Genomic DNA, 14,451 nt, shown 5'->3' on the forward strand with positions numbered 1-14,451 from the left:
TTGGGAGGGCTGACCTGGGGGTGGGCACAGGTGGGAGAAGACCAAGTGGAGTGTTGGGATTCTTCTGCCTAGGGGTGGGGTGGTGACCCAGGAAAGGAACCTACTGAGTCTCCATTATCAAATCCTGGAGGAAGAATCTGTGCGACTTAGCTTGGGTCACTGCACCCATCTCCCCCAGTGCCTGAATTCCTAACAAATAGACTGAGGATCTTTACATAATTCCTTCTAGGAATAGAAATAATTGCCTCCCCCTTCAGCAGGGGTGGGGAACCTTTTTTTTTTTTTCTGCCAAGGGCCATTTGGATATTTATAACATCCCTAGAAGCCCAGTTCATGAAATTTGTGCACTTGCAATGGGGGTCTCAGCCTGGGAGCCCTAGGGAGATGTCCAACTGATGACCAGACCAAATGACTTGTAATCTTGATATAGTAAGTATACATACCTCAAGTTTATAAGGCTGCCACTCTCTTTACTGAAGAGTATTCCATTGCATGGACATGCCACAACTGATTTCCCCCTTCTGCTGGTGATGGGCATGTGGATAATTTCCGGTTTAAAGCCATTATGAGCAGTGCTGCACTGAATTTTCCGGACACACTGTTTCAGGAGACACACATGTGAATTGTTGCACTACTTGACTTTTGTATTGTGTGCTAGTATCACTTTTTTTATTTAAAAAATTTTGTTTTTAAAACACCTTCTAGCGCTTTTTAATTGGCTTCTAAGATTTAGCTCCTTCCCTGCTGACAATTGAGCAGAAAAAAAAATAATAGTTAACATTTACTGAGTGCTCACTCAGCCAATCCTTTGCAAAACAAACAAAAATATTTTCATATATACCTTCTCATTTAATCCTACAAATTACCCAAGCAATAGATTCATCCATTCCTCCCAGTTAGACCTATGGAAACTGAACCTGAGAGAAGCTGAAATCACTTGCCCAAAGTCCAACAGCAAGTGGAGAGCCACGGAGCAACCACAGGTCCCTGACTCTATAGTTGTGTTCAACCCCCGACATCACAACCTCCTCTAGGCAGGGTGGGGTGGGGCTCAGGGGAGCCTGTCAGAATGGGAGGGGGAGCTGGGCCCTCAGCAGCTCAAGCCACCAGCCCAGCCCAGCCCAGCAGCCTGGATTGTTCTTTCTTCCCTTCATGTCCTAACTAATCAAATCCTGAACACAAAGGAGAGAGAGACTGGAATTTTGTTAAGATGAGAGAGGAAATCTGTTCCCATCTGGTCCCTTCAAACCTCTCCTGTGTGAGCCAGCAGGAAGGACATCAGTGCAACCTGCATGGGATTTAATGATTTCTTAGGAGCCCCACAGGCTTTGGCAAGGTCACCAGGAGTCTGGGCCCACCAGCATGCAGACATAATGGAAAGGTCGGGGCCTGAGTCCCGAGCAGGGGGCAGCCAGCTTTTCTGCAAAGGGCCAGATATTAACCATGTTGGGCTTTGGGGGACATCTGGTCCCCAGCACTGCTGCCGGAGCATGAAGGCAGCACGGACAGAGTGTGAGCACATGGCATGGCTTGGCCCCAGCAGCACTTCATTTGTCCATCTTGAAATTTGAATTTCATAGACTTTCCGTGTGCTACAAAGTATTGTTCTCCTTTTGATTCCTTTCAATAATTAAAACATTATAAAAGCCATTCTTCATTTAAAAACTGTACAAAAACAATTGGGGGAGTCTGGAGACCACGGTTTGAATCTGGGCTCGACTACCGCGTCTGTGGCTTTTGGCACATTACTCATATTTTCCCAGCTCTCTCCTGAGGAAGTGAGCAGAGCAGGGGCTGTGCACCGGGGCCTGCTTCTGGCTTACATGCTCTGCTTAATGTAATCCTCATCATAACCCCTAAGAGGTAGAATTATATCTACATCTACAAGTCAAGTCTCCTTCCATTCCCCATTTATCCCTCTGCACCCTCTTCCGCCTTCCCCACCCCCTTCCCCTCTGGTAATCACCACACCGTTGTCTGTGTCTATGAATTGTTTTCTTAACCCCTTCACCTTTTTTACCAGTCGCCCTGAGAACATCTTTCAGAGCAAAAGAAACCCTGGGTCATGCATTGTGTACCGTCCTCATGTATAATTAGTCTTATCTGGAATAGTTTCTCAGTCTTTCTTTGTGTATATACATTATAGAAATAGTACAGGTTAGGTATCTTGTGGAACGTCCCAGGACACATTTGTGTGAAAGTGCCACAGGCATAATCATGACAAGGTGTAGGGTAGGACTGTTCTCAGGGTGCCAGGCTATAGTCTCAATCCCAAATGTCCTTTCATATTTCAGTGATTCCCGGTGGACCCAGTCCTGAGGCCTTAAGAGTTATCCCACAGCCAAAGATGCTGACTTTCCTGCGACACACGGGGCAGTCTAGCCTCAGAAAGAATCGCCCCACCAACAGCCTCTCTGCTAACAAAGAGTGGTCCGATCCCTGGACCACTCATCACAGCCAGTCTTCCTTGTGTTCTGTTCACTCAAATTCTGGCTTGGTTCTCTTCACCTTGACAGCCAATCCGTTCATGTAACCACCACTGTCTTTTTAGTCCATGTCAACCCTGATAAATTAACTAGCATGCATTCTAGCAAATAAAACAACCCGTCTTTAGGGCCGATCTAGTTTAAACAAAGCCTCAACTTTTCGTTTATAATTTTTTTGTTCAGAAAACTCTCTTCCAGCACATTGGCTAAGAGCTCAGGACCTACGGTGAGACTCGCCCTCTCATCACAGTCCCTGTGGCTCTCCGTTCCTTCAGCTCTGCTCCCAACATCAGCACCAAGGTGTTCCAAGGGTTTATGTGCCAAGCGTTTCAGTAAGAACTTCACATACGCTATCTCCTTTAACCTTCACCATGGCCCTACAGAGCGGGTACTCTTACCACCCCATTTTTACAAAGAGCCTGCCTCCGTGTGGTGAGTGACATGTTGAGGATGGCACAGGGGTTCTGTGGCAGAGCCTGTAGTCAGGCTCTAGGACGCATGCTACCCTCACTGTCTGGACGTAGAAGATCACACCTAGCAAAATAAAAAGCACAGGACAAGACGGTCCTAGAAAATGCTCAACTCTAACCGCAGAGACCCAGAGGGAGCCTCTGAGGCTCCACCAGTTACCGCAGCTGAGGATGTTTCATTCTGTGCTTCCCACTGGCCGAAACGAAGGACAAAACTCATCAGATGCGATTCATTCCGGCCTGGAGGAAAATGCCCAGCAAGAGGTTTCCTGATCAAGGACACTAATTCCGTGAAGCTTTCTATGTAGGACTTTGATACTACATCAACAAAATGGCCTCACCCCTCCCTCCAATGAGTGAGCCAGAGATTCTCACAGACCTACAATAGGAGCCAATATGATGGTGCCCACGTATCAGCAGGTTGGCTGCGTGACGGATGGGCTCTGAGCCTAGAAGCCATTCTCCACAATCGTTTCCACATCCTGGTGGCTTTCAAGTGCCTTTATTTTTGGGCAAATGGGGTTTTTGCTAAGATCTGCGATCATGCAGAGGCAGCCCACAGCCCATCCTCAGACAGTGACTGATCTGTGTCCCTTTCTACCTCACCTCCAATGGCAAGGTGGACTTTTTGGGACACAGATGCTGGAGCAGAACTAGCCATGCAAAATTTGGGGGAAATGAACACCGCAGGCACCACATCCTCCTCCTTTTACTTTATAACGTATACCTCAAAGCCGCACCCTCTCTCCATCTCTATATCCTGTTTGAGTCACTCAGTAGGAATCATCTTGTTCTGGAATGTCTGAAGTTTGCTAACGAGCACAATGGTGATTTCATTACTGGACCTACCAAATGGACACACACAGCCCCACAACTAAATGAATCCCTTCAAGCACAGGTCTGAACACACAGACCTTCCACAGCCCCCGCAGGGCACAGGGCTTCTCAAAGACAAATATTTTCTTGTTCTCAATTTTGCCTTTGATTAACCCTCATGCAGTCCTTGTTTTAGCACAGGTCTAAACCCCCTTCAAACTTCTCTTCTGTGTTTAAAAGGTCAACTTATAATTAGCACGATTCCTCTTCAGTCATCACCCATTCCTCCCTCAATGGCTGCATCCGAGTGGCAACAAGCTCCAGGAATAAAAGTGCAGGCTCCTGTGTCGCCTTCCTTTTTCCTCAATAGCCTCCTGATAAATCAGGGGGAAAACACACAAATCTCCCAGGAATTCATGTCTGCGGCAGCACCTGGCTGCAAATTTGAAAGACGCGGAAATGAATCACTGTGTTTTTGTTAGACTCTCTCACAGGACTGGTGAACATCTTGACAGACATTATCTGGCGTTTCACTGGGGACTTCATGGCGCCTGACCTGGTGTGCCGCGTGGTCCGCTACCTGCAGGTATGTAGCATCTTCCCAACTGGATGAGTCAAACTGACACCCAAATCAGCTCCGGGGTTCTTCCCGGGGAATCATTCAAACTCACTCCCACAGAGCATACTGCACTCCTCCTTCTAGTTGACAGGACAGGCAACTTGGTGAGATGTTTAAAACGTTTTTGGTTTTTTTGCTAAAAATAAGACCTATATAAAGAAAACCCAATAAATTTTGGAGATTAACCCCTTACCGGAGATAATATTGGCAAATATGTTCTCCCAGGCTGTGTACTCTCTGGTTGTTTTGTTCATGGTTTCTTTTGCTGTGCAAAAAGCTTTTTCTTTTTTTTTTATGTAGGCCCATTTGTTTATTTTCTCGTTTCTATTGCCCTAGGAGATGTATTGGTAAAGATATTGCTACAACATATGTCTGATATTTTGCTGCCTATTGATTCTTCTAAGATTTCCGTCCTATGTTAAATCCTCTATTTCATTTTGAGTTTATCTTTGTGTGTGATGTAAGTTGGTGGTCTAGTTTCTAGTTTCTTTCTTTCTTTTCTTTTTTTTTTTTTTTTTTCATGCATTGGGTCTAATTTTCCCAACACCATTTATTGAAGAGATTGTCTTGACTCCATTGTATGCTCTTGCCTCCTTTGTCAAATATTAATTGAGCATAATGGCTTGGGTCAACTTCTGGGTTCTCTATTCTATTCCACTAGTCTATATGTCTGTTCTTGTGCCCAGTACCAAGCAATTTTGAGGAAAGTGGCTTTGTAACATAGCTTGATATCTGGTATTGTGATCCCTCAAACTTTGTTCTTCTTTCTCAGGATTGTTGTGGCTATTCAGGGTCTTTTTTTATTCCATATGAAGTTTTAGAGAGTTTGTTCTAGGTCTGTGAACTATTTGACAAGGGTTTGATCTCCAAAATTTATAGGAAACTCATAAACTTAACAAACAAAAAAAAAAGATAAATGACCCAGTTAAAAAATGGGCAAAAGACCTCAATAGACATTTTTTGAAAGAGGACCTACAGAAGGCATGAAAACATGCTCAAAGTCACTAACCATCCGAGAGATGCAAATCAAAATGATAATGCAGTACCACCTCATACCTGTCAGTATGGCTATCACAACAAATCAGCAAACGACAAGTGCTGGCGAGGATGTGGAGAAAAAGGAACCCTCATACACTGCTGGTGGGAATGCAGACTAATGCAACCACTGTGGAGAACAGTATGGAGTTTCCTCAAAAAAATTAAAAATGGAACTCCCATTTGAACTAGTAATCTCACTTCTAGGATATATCCTAAGAAATCAGAAACACCAATTAGAAAGAGAATATGCACCCCTAGGTTCATAGCTGCACAATTTACAATAACTAAGATTTGGAAACAGCATAAGTGCCCATCAACAGATGAGTGGATTAGAAAACTATGGTACATCTACACAATGGAATACTACGCTGCTGTAAAAAAAACATGGAGAGCATTCACAACATGGAGAGCATTATGCTAACAAAATAAAACCCAAATAAGCAATAATAAAATTATCAAAATTCATAATTAAAGCATTAAATAAAAATTTCAGGAAAGTGGTAAGGCTTTTGACATAGTCTGATTGTCTCCATTCATCCAGGGTGTTGTAACAAAAATAGAGCAGGTGGCTTATAAACAAACATTAAAAAAATTAAATATGTTATTATTTATTTGAGAGGGAGGAGAGAGAGAGAGAGAGAGAGAGAAACACTGATGAGAGAGAAATTTCAATCAGTTGCCTCCCATATGTACCCTGCTTAGGGATGGAACCCACAACCTGAGTATGAGCCCTGACCGAAAATCAAAGCAGTGACCTTTGGGTACAGAGGATGAAGCTCAGCTAACTGAACCACACCAGCCTGGACAAACAACAAACATTTATTTCTCACAATTCTGGAGGCTAGAAGTCTGAGATCAATGTGCTAGCATGGCTCAGTGAAAGCCCTCTTTCAGGCTGCAGACTTCTGCTTATGTCCTGGTGGTGGAAAGGGCAGCGGAGCTCTAAGGTCTGTTTTATGAGGGCACTAATTCCATCATAAGGGCTCCACGCTCATAACCTAATCACATCTCATAGGTCCCGCCTACTAATACCATCAAGTTGGGCTTTAGGATTCTAACATGTGAATTTGGGAAAGATGCAAACACTCATACTATACATAGCACTAGTTAAGTAATCTTGAGAAATTTTTTCAATTTTTTTTTTTTTTTTTTTTTTTTTTTGCTTTCTCCTCAAACTAACCCAACAACACTGGCTACTGTTGTTTTTGAAAAAATATGGCAGTTTTTAGAAAATAGGTATTCTCTTCAGTTGTTTTAACTTGTATGACTACCCAAATTCAACCTTTTACAATATCTGTTGGCATTTGAATTTCTTCTCTTAATTGCTATTATCCTTTTTTTTAATCTTTTATAACCAGCATACTTATTTTCTCAGTTATTGATAGTATCTATTTTTAGATTAAAGACATATTCTACTTTGCCTGTAGAATATGCTTCAATATAAAATATAATTGTAAAAAAATATAATTGTAAAAAAATATATATTGGGTGTAAAATATTACCTCTGTAACATATATATTTCATTATTAATACATCATCCATATATATATATATATATATATATATATATATATATATATAACATAGATTAAGATACAGCAATAAACACAATTGAACTTAGTATGGAAAGAATGGACCATTTTATAACTGGTGTTAGGACCAATGTGTTCTATTCCTGAGTTCTTAAAATGATTTCCCATTAATGTATTTTACTTTTGTTGCCAGGACTTCAGATTTAAGTTATTGTAACTTTACAGGTATAAGACATTTCTGGGAAAATTTAATCTTGTTAGATTCCATTTGTTAGTATGACTTTCTTTTTAGAATCTTTGCATCTATATTCATAAGTGAGATTATGATTTTCAGTTGTTCCATCATTTTCAAATCTTGGTAATGGAATTATTCCACATTCAGAAAATAGAAAGTCATTACAATTAAAAATCTCCTTTTGTGTTCAGCGCCTAACCTTGTGAGTTTAGATGTGAAAGAGCCCTGTTACTGTCTGGGGCTAGTATTTTCTCAGTGAAAATATTTAAAACATAGTTCTTGAGGATTTTTGCTTCCATATTTCTTCTTGAGGATTGATAGAGTAAGCAGATAAATATTTTCAACTGCTTACTCTATCAATTGCTGAGAAACAAGTTACATCAATACTTGGTGGCCTAAAACAATAAACATTTAATATCTCACAGTTTCCTTAGTGGAGCATTCAGAAACAGCTTGGCCTGGCGGATCCAGCTAAAGGCTTATCACAGAGCTCCATCAGCTCTTGCCCAGCACTGCCATCATTGGGAAGTCTGGTCTGGACTACACAGATCAGTTAACTTTCAAGGTGGCTCACTCACATGGCTGGCAAGTTAGTGCCAGCTTTTGACAGAAGATTCAGGTCTTCTTCACCCGGGCCTCTCCACAAATATTCTTTAGTGGCCTCACGACCTAGCAGCCAGCTTTCCCAAGGATCAGCTACCCAAGGGATCATGGTAGAGGCACATGTTTTATGAACTCGTCTCAGAAATCATACATCATCACCTCCACATTATTCCATGGGTCACATGGTCAGCCTTGATTCAGAATGGAAATAAAAGACCCACAAAGGAGCCAACCAGGAGGCAAGGATCATTGGGGATACCTTGGAGACTGGCTGCCACACTTCCCTTCACATTTTTCAAATACATGATAACCTATGTCTTTTCTAATTACTAACTGAAAAATGTCCTTTTGACCCAGAGTTATTCATGTCAATAATATTCCTTCTAATAAAATTATATAATAAGAGCCCAGTAACCTCTATGGCGGGCGGAATGACCAGAATGACTGGTCACTATGACACTCATTGACCACTAGGGGCAGACGCTCAACGCAGGAGCTGCCCTCTGGTGGTCAGGGCGCTCCCACAGCAGGAGTGCTGCTCAGCCAGAAGCCAGGCCCATGGCTGGTGAGCACAGCAGCAGTGTTAGGAGCCTCTCCTGCCTTTGCAGCAGCACTAAGGGGAGGTGAGCCAAGCAGTAAGGAGCAAGCATTGGGGCCATTAAGAGCTAGCAGGTGGACATTTAGGAACAAGGGGTCCCGAGTTGTGAGAGGGATGTCCCAGATTGTGAGAGGGCGCAGGCTGAGCTGAGGGGTCTGCCCCCTCCCCCAGTGCATGAATTTCATGCACTGAGCCTCTAGTAAAAATGTATTTAGCCAAAACCGGTTTGGCTCAGTGGATAGAGCGTCAGCCTGAGGACTGAAAGGTCCTGGGTTTGATTCCGGTCAAGGGCATGTACCTTGGTTGCGGGCACATCCCCAGTTGGGGGGTATGCAGGAGGCAGCTGATCAACGTTTCTCTCACATTGATGTTTCTAATTCTCTATCTCTTTCCCTTCCTCTTTGTAAAAAATCAATAAAATATATATTTTTTAAATGTATTTAAAAAAATAAACATAAGCTGACTTGCCTTTTGGTGGTGAACACACAATGCAATATGCAGATGATGTGTTATAGAATTGTACACCTGAAGCTTATATAATTTTATTAACCAAGGTTACCTCAATAAACGTAATAAAATTAAATATATATACACATATATGTATATGTATATGTGTGTATGTGTATGTGTATGTGTATGTGTGTATATGTATATACACACATACATATACATATACATGTATGTGTGTACATATACACATATATATATGTGTATGTGTGTGTGTATATATACACACATATATATACACATATACATATATTTTTTTTTAATAAGCTTAATAATGAGATATTCGTAGGGGTTTAGAAAACCTCTGACAGAGCCCTGAGAATCTAGAAGACAAAGGGCACACTCAGGACGATGCCTGTGCTTAAGTATTCTTTGACTTCTCTCATCAGAGTTTTGTGATTTTAAAGTATTTATCTTGCATGTATTTTGTTAAATTTACACCTTAGTATTTCATAGTTTGGTGCAACATAAATGTTATTGTGGTTTTAATTTTAAGTTCAAAAATTTTATTGCTGATATATGAAAAAACAATTGACTTTTATATATTAACTTTGTATTCTGTAACCTTACTATTTCCATTTAATAGTCCTATAGGGTTTTCCTCCTATTCTTTTGGATTGTTTATCCAAAAGAATTGGATTTGCCTTATTGGGTTTGCCTGACCCGTGCTAGGGAAGAAAGAGAGAAGGCCCTGACCTCTCACCTTTGCCTGACCTTCAAGCTTTGTGCAAGCAGGAAATGGAGGCAAAGGGAGAGCTGCCATTGTCTGGCTGTGTCAAAACTATGCCCAGCATTCACACAGACTCTCTGCGATGACTGGAAGACACACCAGTTCCAGGCATCTGTCCATTGATTGTGACACTCCTGTGCAGGATTTTGATAATGAGCGAGGCTGTGCCAAGTGAGGGCTGTGAGTTTATGGGAAGTCTCCGAACCTGCCACTCACTTTGGCTGTGAACTTAACTCTAAAAGATGTGTACTGTATTTAAAAAAAATGAAATATCCAAGAACTGTGAGACAATTACAAAATGTGCAAAAAAATTCATTAATGTAGTCCATTACATCAAAAAGGTAAAGAAAATGTATATGGTCTCATCAATAGAATAGTATTTGACAAAATTCAACACTCATTTATTATTTTTTTTTAAACTCTAAGAAAACTGATAGTTGGAAACTTCTTCAACTTGATAAAGAATATCTACAAAAAGACCTTTTAAAATAACCTCATACTTAATGGTAAGAAACCAGAATCTTTCCTCTTAAGACTGAGAACAAGGCAAAGATGCTCCCTCTCGCCATTCCTACTCAGTACTGCATCAAAGTGCCAACTAATTCAAAGGGACAAGGAAAGCAAATAAAAGGAAACAGACTGGAATAAAAACAACTTTGTTCACAAACAAGACTGTTTATATAAGCAATCCAAAAGAATAGGAGGAAAACCCTATAGGACTATTAAATGGAAATAGTAAGGTTACAGAATACAAAGTTAATATATAAAAGTCAATTGTTTTTTCATATATCAGCAATAAAATTTTGAATCTAAAATTAAAACCACAACAGCATTTATGTAGCAACAAGCTATGAAATACTAAGGTGTAAATTTAACAAAATACATGCAAGATAAATATTTTAAAACCACAAAACTCTGATGAGAGAATATCTAAATAAGTGGATAGATACTCCATGTTCATAGATAGGCAAACTCACTATTGTTCAGATGTCAATTCTGCCCAATGTAATTTAAAAATTCAATGCAATCCCAATCAAAATCCCGCCATGTTATTTTATAGATACAGACAAACTAAAGTTTATATGGACAGGCACAAGACACAGAATAGCCAACACAATACAGAAGAAGAAGAAGGTGAGAAGAGCAATCTGATTTCAAGACTTTAAATAAAGCTACAGTAACTAAGGCAGCATGGAATTGGTGAGAGAACCAACAAGTAGATCAATGGAACAGAACAGAGGCCAGAAACAGATTTCCACAGTCAACCTGTACCACCTTCTCAATTTTTTCTGTAAATCTACAACTGCTGTATAAAAATAAAGTACATTAAACATTTTTTTAAGTCACTCTAGGAATCCTCCTTTAAATGAAGCCAGTCTGGAATCTTTAAAAATAAAATTTCTCTAAATTTCCTCTATTTAAATCTCACATCTCCCCAAGATTTTATTTGGTTTCATACTTCCTAGGTCATTTTTGTCAGAATTGAGGGGTGGGGTAGTGAGAATTCAAACGTATGTCCTCAAACTGCCGCCTGTTCTCCAAATGGTATCCCATATGTTGTTGATGTGTAGAATTCTCATTGTTGACATTTATGAATTGACTATAATTGTACTTTGATTTCCTTTTTGACTCAAGTTAATTATAGGGGCGTTTAAATTTCCAAGTGGTATTAAAAAAAACATAATACTAATGTCAGCTTTTATTGCTTGTAAATTGGCACAAGTGTCACTTTTTGGAATCTATTGAGGGTTGTTTTTTGTTTTTTTTATAGTTTCATTATGACCAATTTTTGAAATGTTACCTTGATATTTTATAGTAATGTATATTATTCTTAAATTTGTTTTATTTCTATCTATGTATAATTGTATTTGTTCCTCTGTAAAGCTCTGAACATTTTAGTAGCTTATATTTAGTGTTAGGTTATTAATATAAGTTTATTATGATAATATTTTCTTGCCATGATGTTTTTGTATCCTTTGTTAACAGAAATAATCCCTTTATCCCACGAAGTGCTATTGGCCTTAAATTTAATTTGTTGGATAGTAGTATTGAAATGACTGCCTTCTTCTCATTTTTAGTTGCTTGACATACCTATCTATCACTCCATTTGTAAACTTTGATAATCATTTGGTTTTAGAGGTTTCTCTTCTAAATAGGACACGGTTGAATTTGGGGACGGTTTTGTAACCAGTCCTTGTTTGTTTCAGTGAAGAGGCTCAAGCCATCTCTGATTGTGACAAGTCGTGTCTGGTGTTATTTCAGCCACCTCATTTAATCTTTCTGTCTTAAATTCCTTCCTGTTTCGCTTGTGTTTTCCTTTCTATTTGGTAACTAATTGTGGTAGGCTAAAAGTGGCCCTCAAAAAATATCCAGTTCCTAATCTCCAATGCCTATGCATGTTTGCTTTATGTGGGGGGGTGGGGGGGAAGAAACCACAAAAATCTTTGCAGATGTGATTAAACTAAGGATCTTGAAATGTGGAGATGACTGCATTATCGTGGTGGGTCCCCTACAATCATCCTTATAAGGGGGTAGGTGACACAGAGACAGAGGAGGGATTGTAGCCATGGACTCAGAGATGGAATGGGTGTGGTCACAAGACAAAGAATGCTGGCAGCCACCTGCAGCTGGAGAGGAGGTCCTGATGTTCCTCTAGCATCTCCAAAAAAAAAGGGGGGGAGAGGGGAGGGCCTTGAGAACACCTTGATTTGAGCCTCTGTAACTGATTTTGGACCTCTGGTCTCCAAAAATGCGAGAGAATACATTTATGTTGGTTTAAGCCACAGAGTTTGTGGTGATTTGTTCCAGTAGCCATAGGAAACTAATAAGATCTTTTTCTCCATTTTTATTTCATTCTAGGATAGCTTATCTTTAATTTTAAATTTAATATCAAAGTAAAAAGCAAAAGAGATGCCTCAATGCCCACATGGAAATGTAACAGGACTTCTTTCCTTCTACCCTCTCTTCTCACTCAACTTCCCAGATTTTCTTCTGAAATACTTCACAACTATATTCATAGTTGCTTGTAAACATTTTGTGTTTTTCTGACTCATTGCTTACCTTGCTATTATTATTCGATCCCCTTCCCTCTTCTTGAGTTCTTCATTTTGAAACAATTCCCAATCGGCAGAAATATTTCCTCAAAGAAGATTTTTCAGGAAGGTAATCTGATGTCATATATATATGAATAATTCTGTGCCTTTGCATAAAAATATATTCATAAAGTTCTCATACTTTTTCTTTCAAAACTGTGAACATGTTTTGTTACTCTTTTCCACTTATCTTTGTGAAGAAAAGCATGACCATTGGAGATGCATTTTCTAAGTAACCTTTAATATTTTCCCCTGCCTAGATGTTCCGAAAGCCCTGAAATTAAATACCTTGTTTGACAGTCTCAGAATAGATTGCGTTTTATTAACATAGCCTGCTTCTCCGGGAGCTCTTCACAGTGACCTTTCTTCCTGCTCCGATTTCAGAGCGGGTGTCAGCCGCCTCACTCAGTCCGGGCTCCGATGGCCCTGCCTCTTCTGACCTTGTCACCTCGCGGCATCCCACCTCCATGGCTTTGCCGGGGGAGCTCTCTCTCCCATTCCCTCTCGGAGGTCCCCCCCTCAGCAGCCCTAACAATTATGAATTCATGGGCCACACAGAAATCCCACCTTTCTCTAGGGAGTCAGTTGTCTGATGTTTTGGTTAAAGATGGCCATCATTTTTCTTCCTGCCCATATATCGCCTTTTTAGCAAGAGGAGACTTTCCCCCTTAAATTCCTCATGGAGCCTTCAATCTCTGATCAGCCCTCGGAACCCCTACCCCAGGACACCTTCTGAAATATTAGTGCTGGGCTGTCTTGTGGTGGTGTTACCAAAATAGAGATAATACAGGGCAGCAATGTGATTGCTTGGGATTTGTCTGAGAAGGGGAAAAAAAAAAAAAGGCACAAATTCAGACAAAGGTCATTGCCAAAGTCATGTTATTTCATTTTAGAAAAATTCAGACAGTCAGCCTTCGCGTTCCTCCTCTGCATGCTCTGGATTTGACCCGAAGGTTCTGGAGCAGAGAGATGCTGCTCTCCAAGTAAAAAGAGGCTCAGAGTCAGCTGAGGTCTTTTCTCCTTGCTTGTCCTTTTGGAGCTGTTTCCTGTCATTACAGTTGGAGTGTGCTCTTCACACGAGGGATATTAAGGTCTCATATCCCAATTTCCTTCTCTGCAAAGTATGCAAATAGCACTGCACACCGGGTAATCACAGGGCTGGGCAAGGTTGATAAAGGAGAGGGTGGGGAGTGGGAACGGGAGACCTGGGGACCTACTGTAGGGAGGAGTTCTGCTGGGGAAGTAGAGGAACGGGAGCTCTGAGTGTCCTCTCCAAGGATAACAAGTGACTTAAACCAGCCCTTTCCTACCCAAACCCTCCTTTCATCATCTCTCAGCAACTCTCGCAGATAAAAGGCAAGGGGACGTTTTGTTTTTAATTATTCTGGAATGTCCGTGGTGACAGAGAAAATTAGATTTAGCTTTAAAAGTCAAGCACCAGCAAATGTACCCTGCACATGTCCCAAGAGGCTGATTCTGAAATGCGGAGTCTCCGAGAAGCCAAGTGAGTGAGCGAGCCAGAGAGCGGGGAGCATTCTCAACTGTCACCACTAGCGAGGCCAGTTCCAGCATCAAGAACAGCGTGCTGCTTCCTAGAATGGGAGGCAGCCTTCCCCTCCCTCACCCAACCCCATTTCCCCCAGCGTTCAGTGCCCGGCTTTCCAAACAGCACCAAGAACGCCTCTTCCCACTGGGTGCCTTCCTTCACCTCTGTGACGTCACTCA

General features: G+C 40.9%; 1 protein-coding gene across 1 annotated transcript in view; it reads left to right on the plus strand.

Moving 5' to 3' along the window:
* NPSR1 (neuropeptide S receptor 1) overlaps window positions 1-14,451 on the plus strand; it is a gene marked incomplete at its 5' end in the record, with an annotated part of 63,429 nt that overhangs the window by 30,266 nt on the left and 18,712 nt on the right. The window contains one exon of the mRNA XM_084897301.1: window positions 4,255-4,358. Coding sequence (XP_084753427.1) covers window positions 4,255-4,358 — 104 coding nt within the window. The remainder of the gene's footprint in view (window positions 1-4,254; window positions 4,359-14,451) is intronic.

The sequence above is a fragment of the Pipistrellus hanaki genome, assembly GCF_964339955.1.
Source record: "Pipistrellus hanaki genome assembly, chromosome: 10".
NCBI lineage: Eukaryota > Metazoa > Chordata > Mammalia > Chiroptera > Vespertilionidae > Pipistrellus > Pipistrellus hanaki.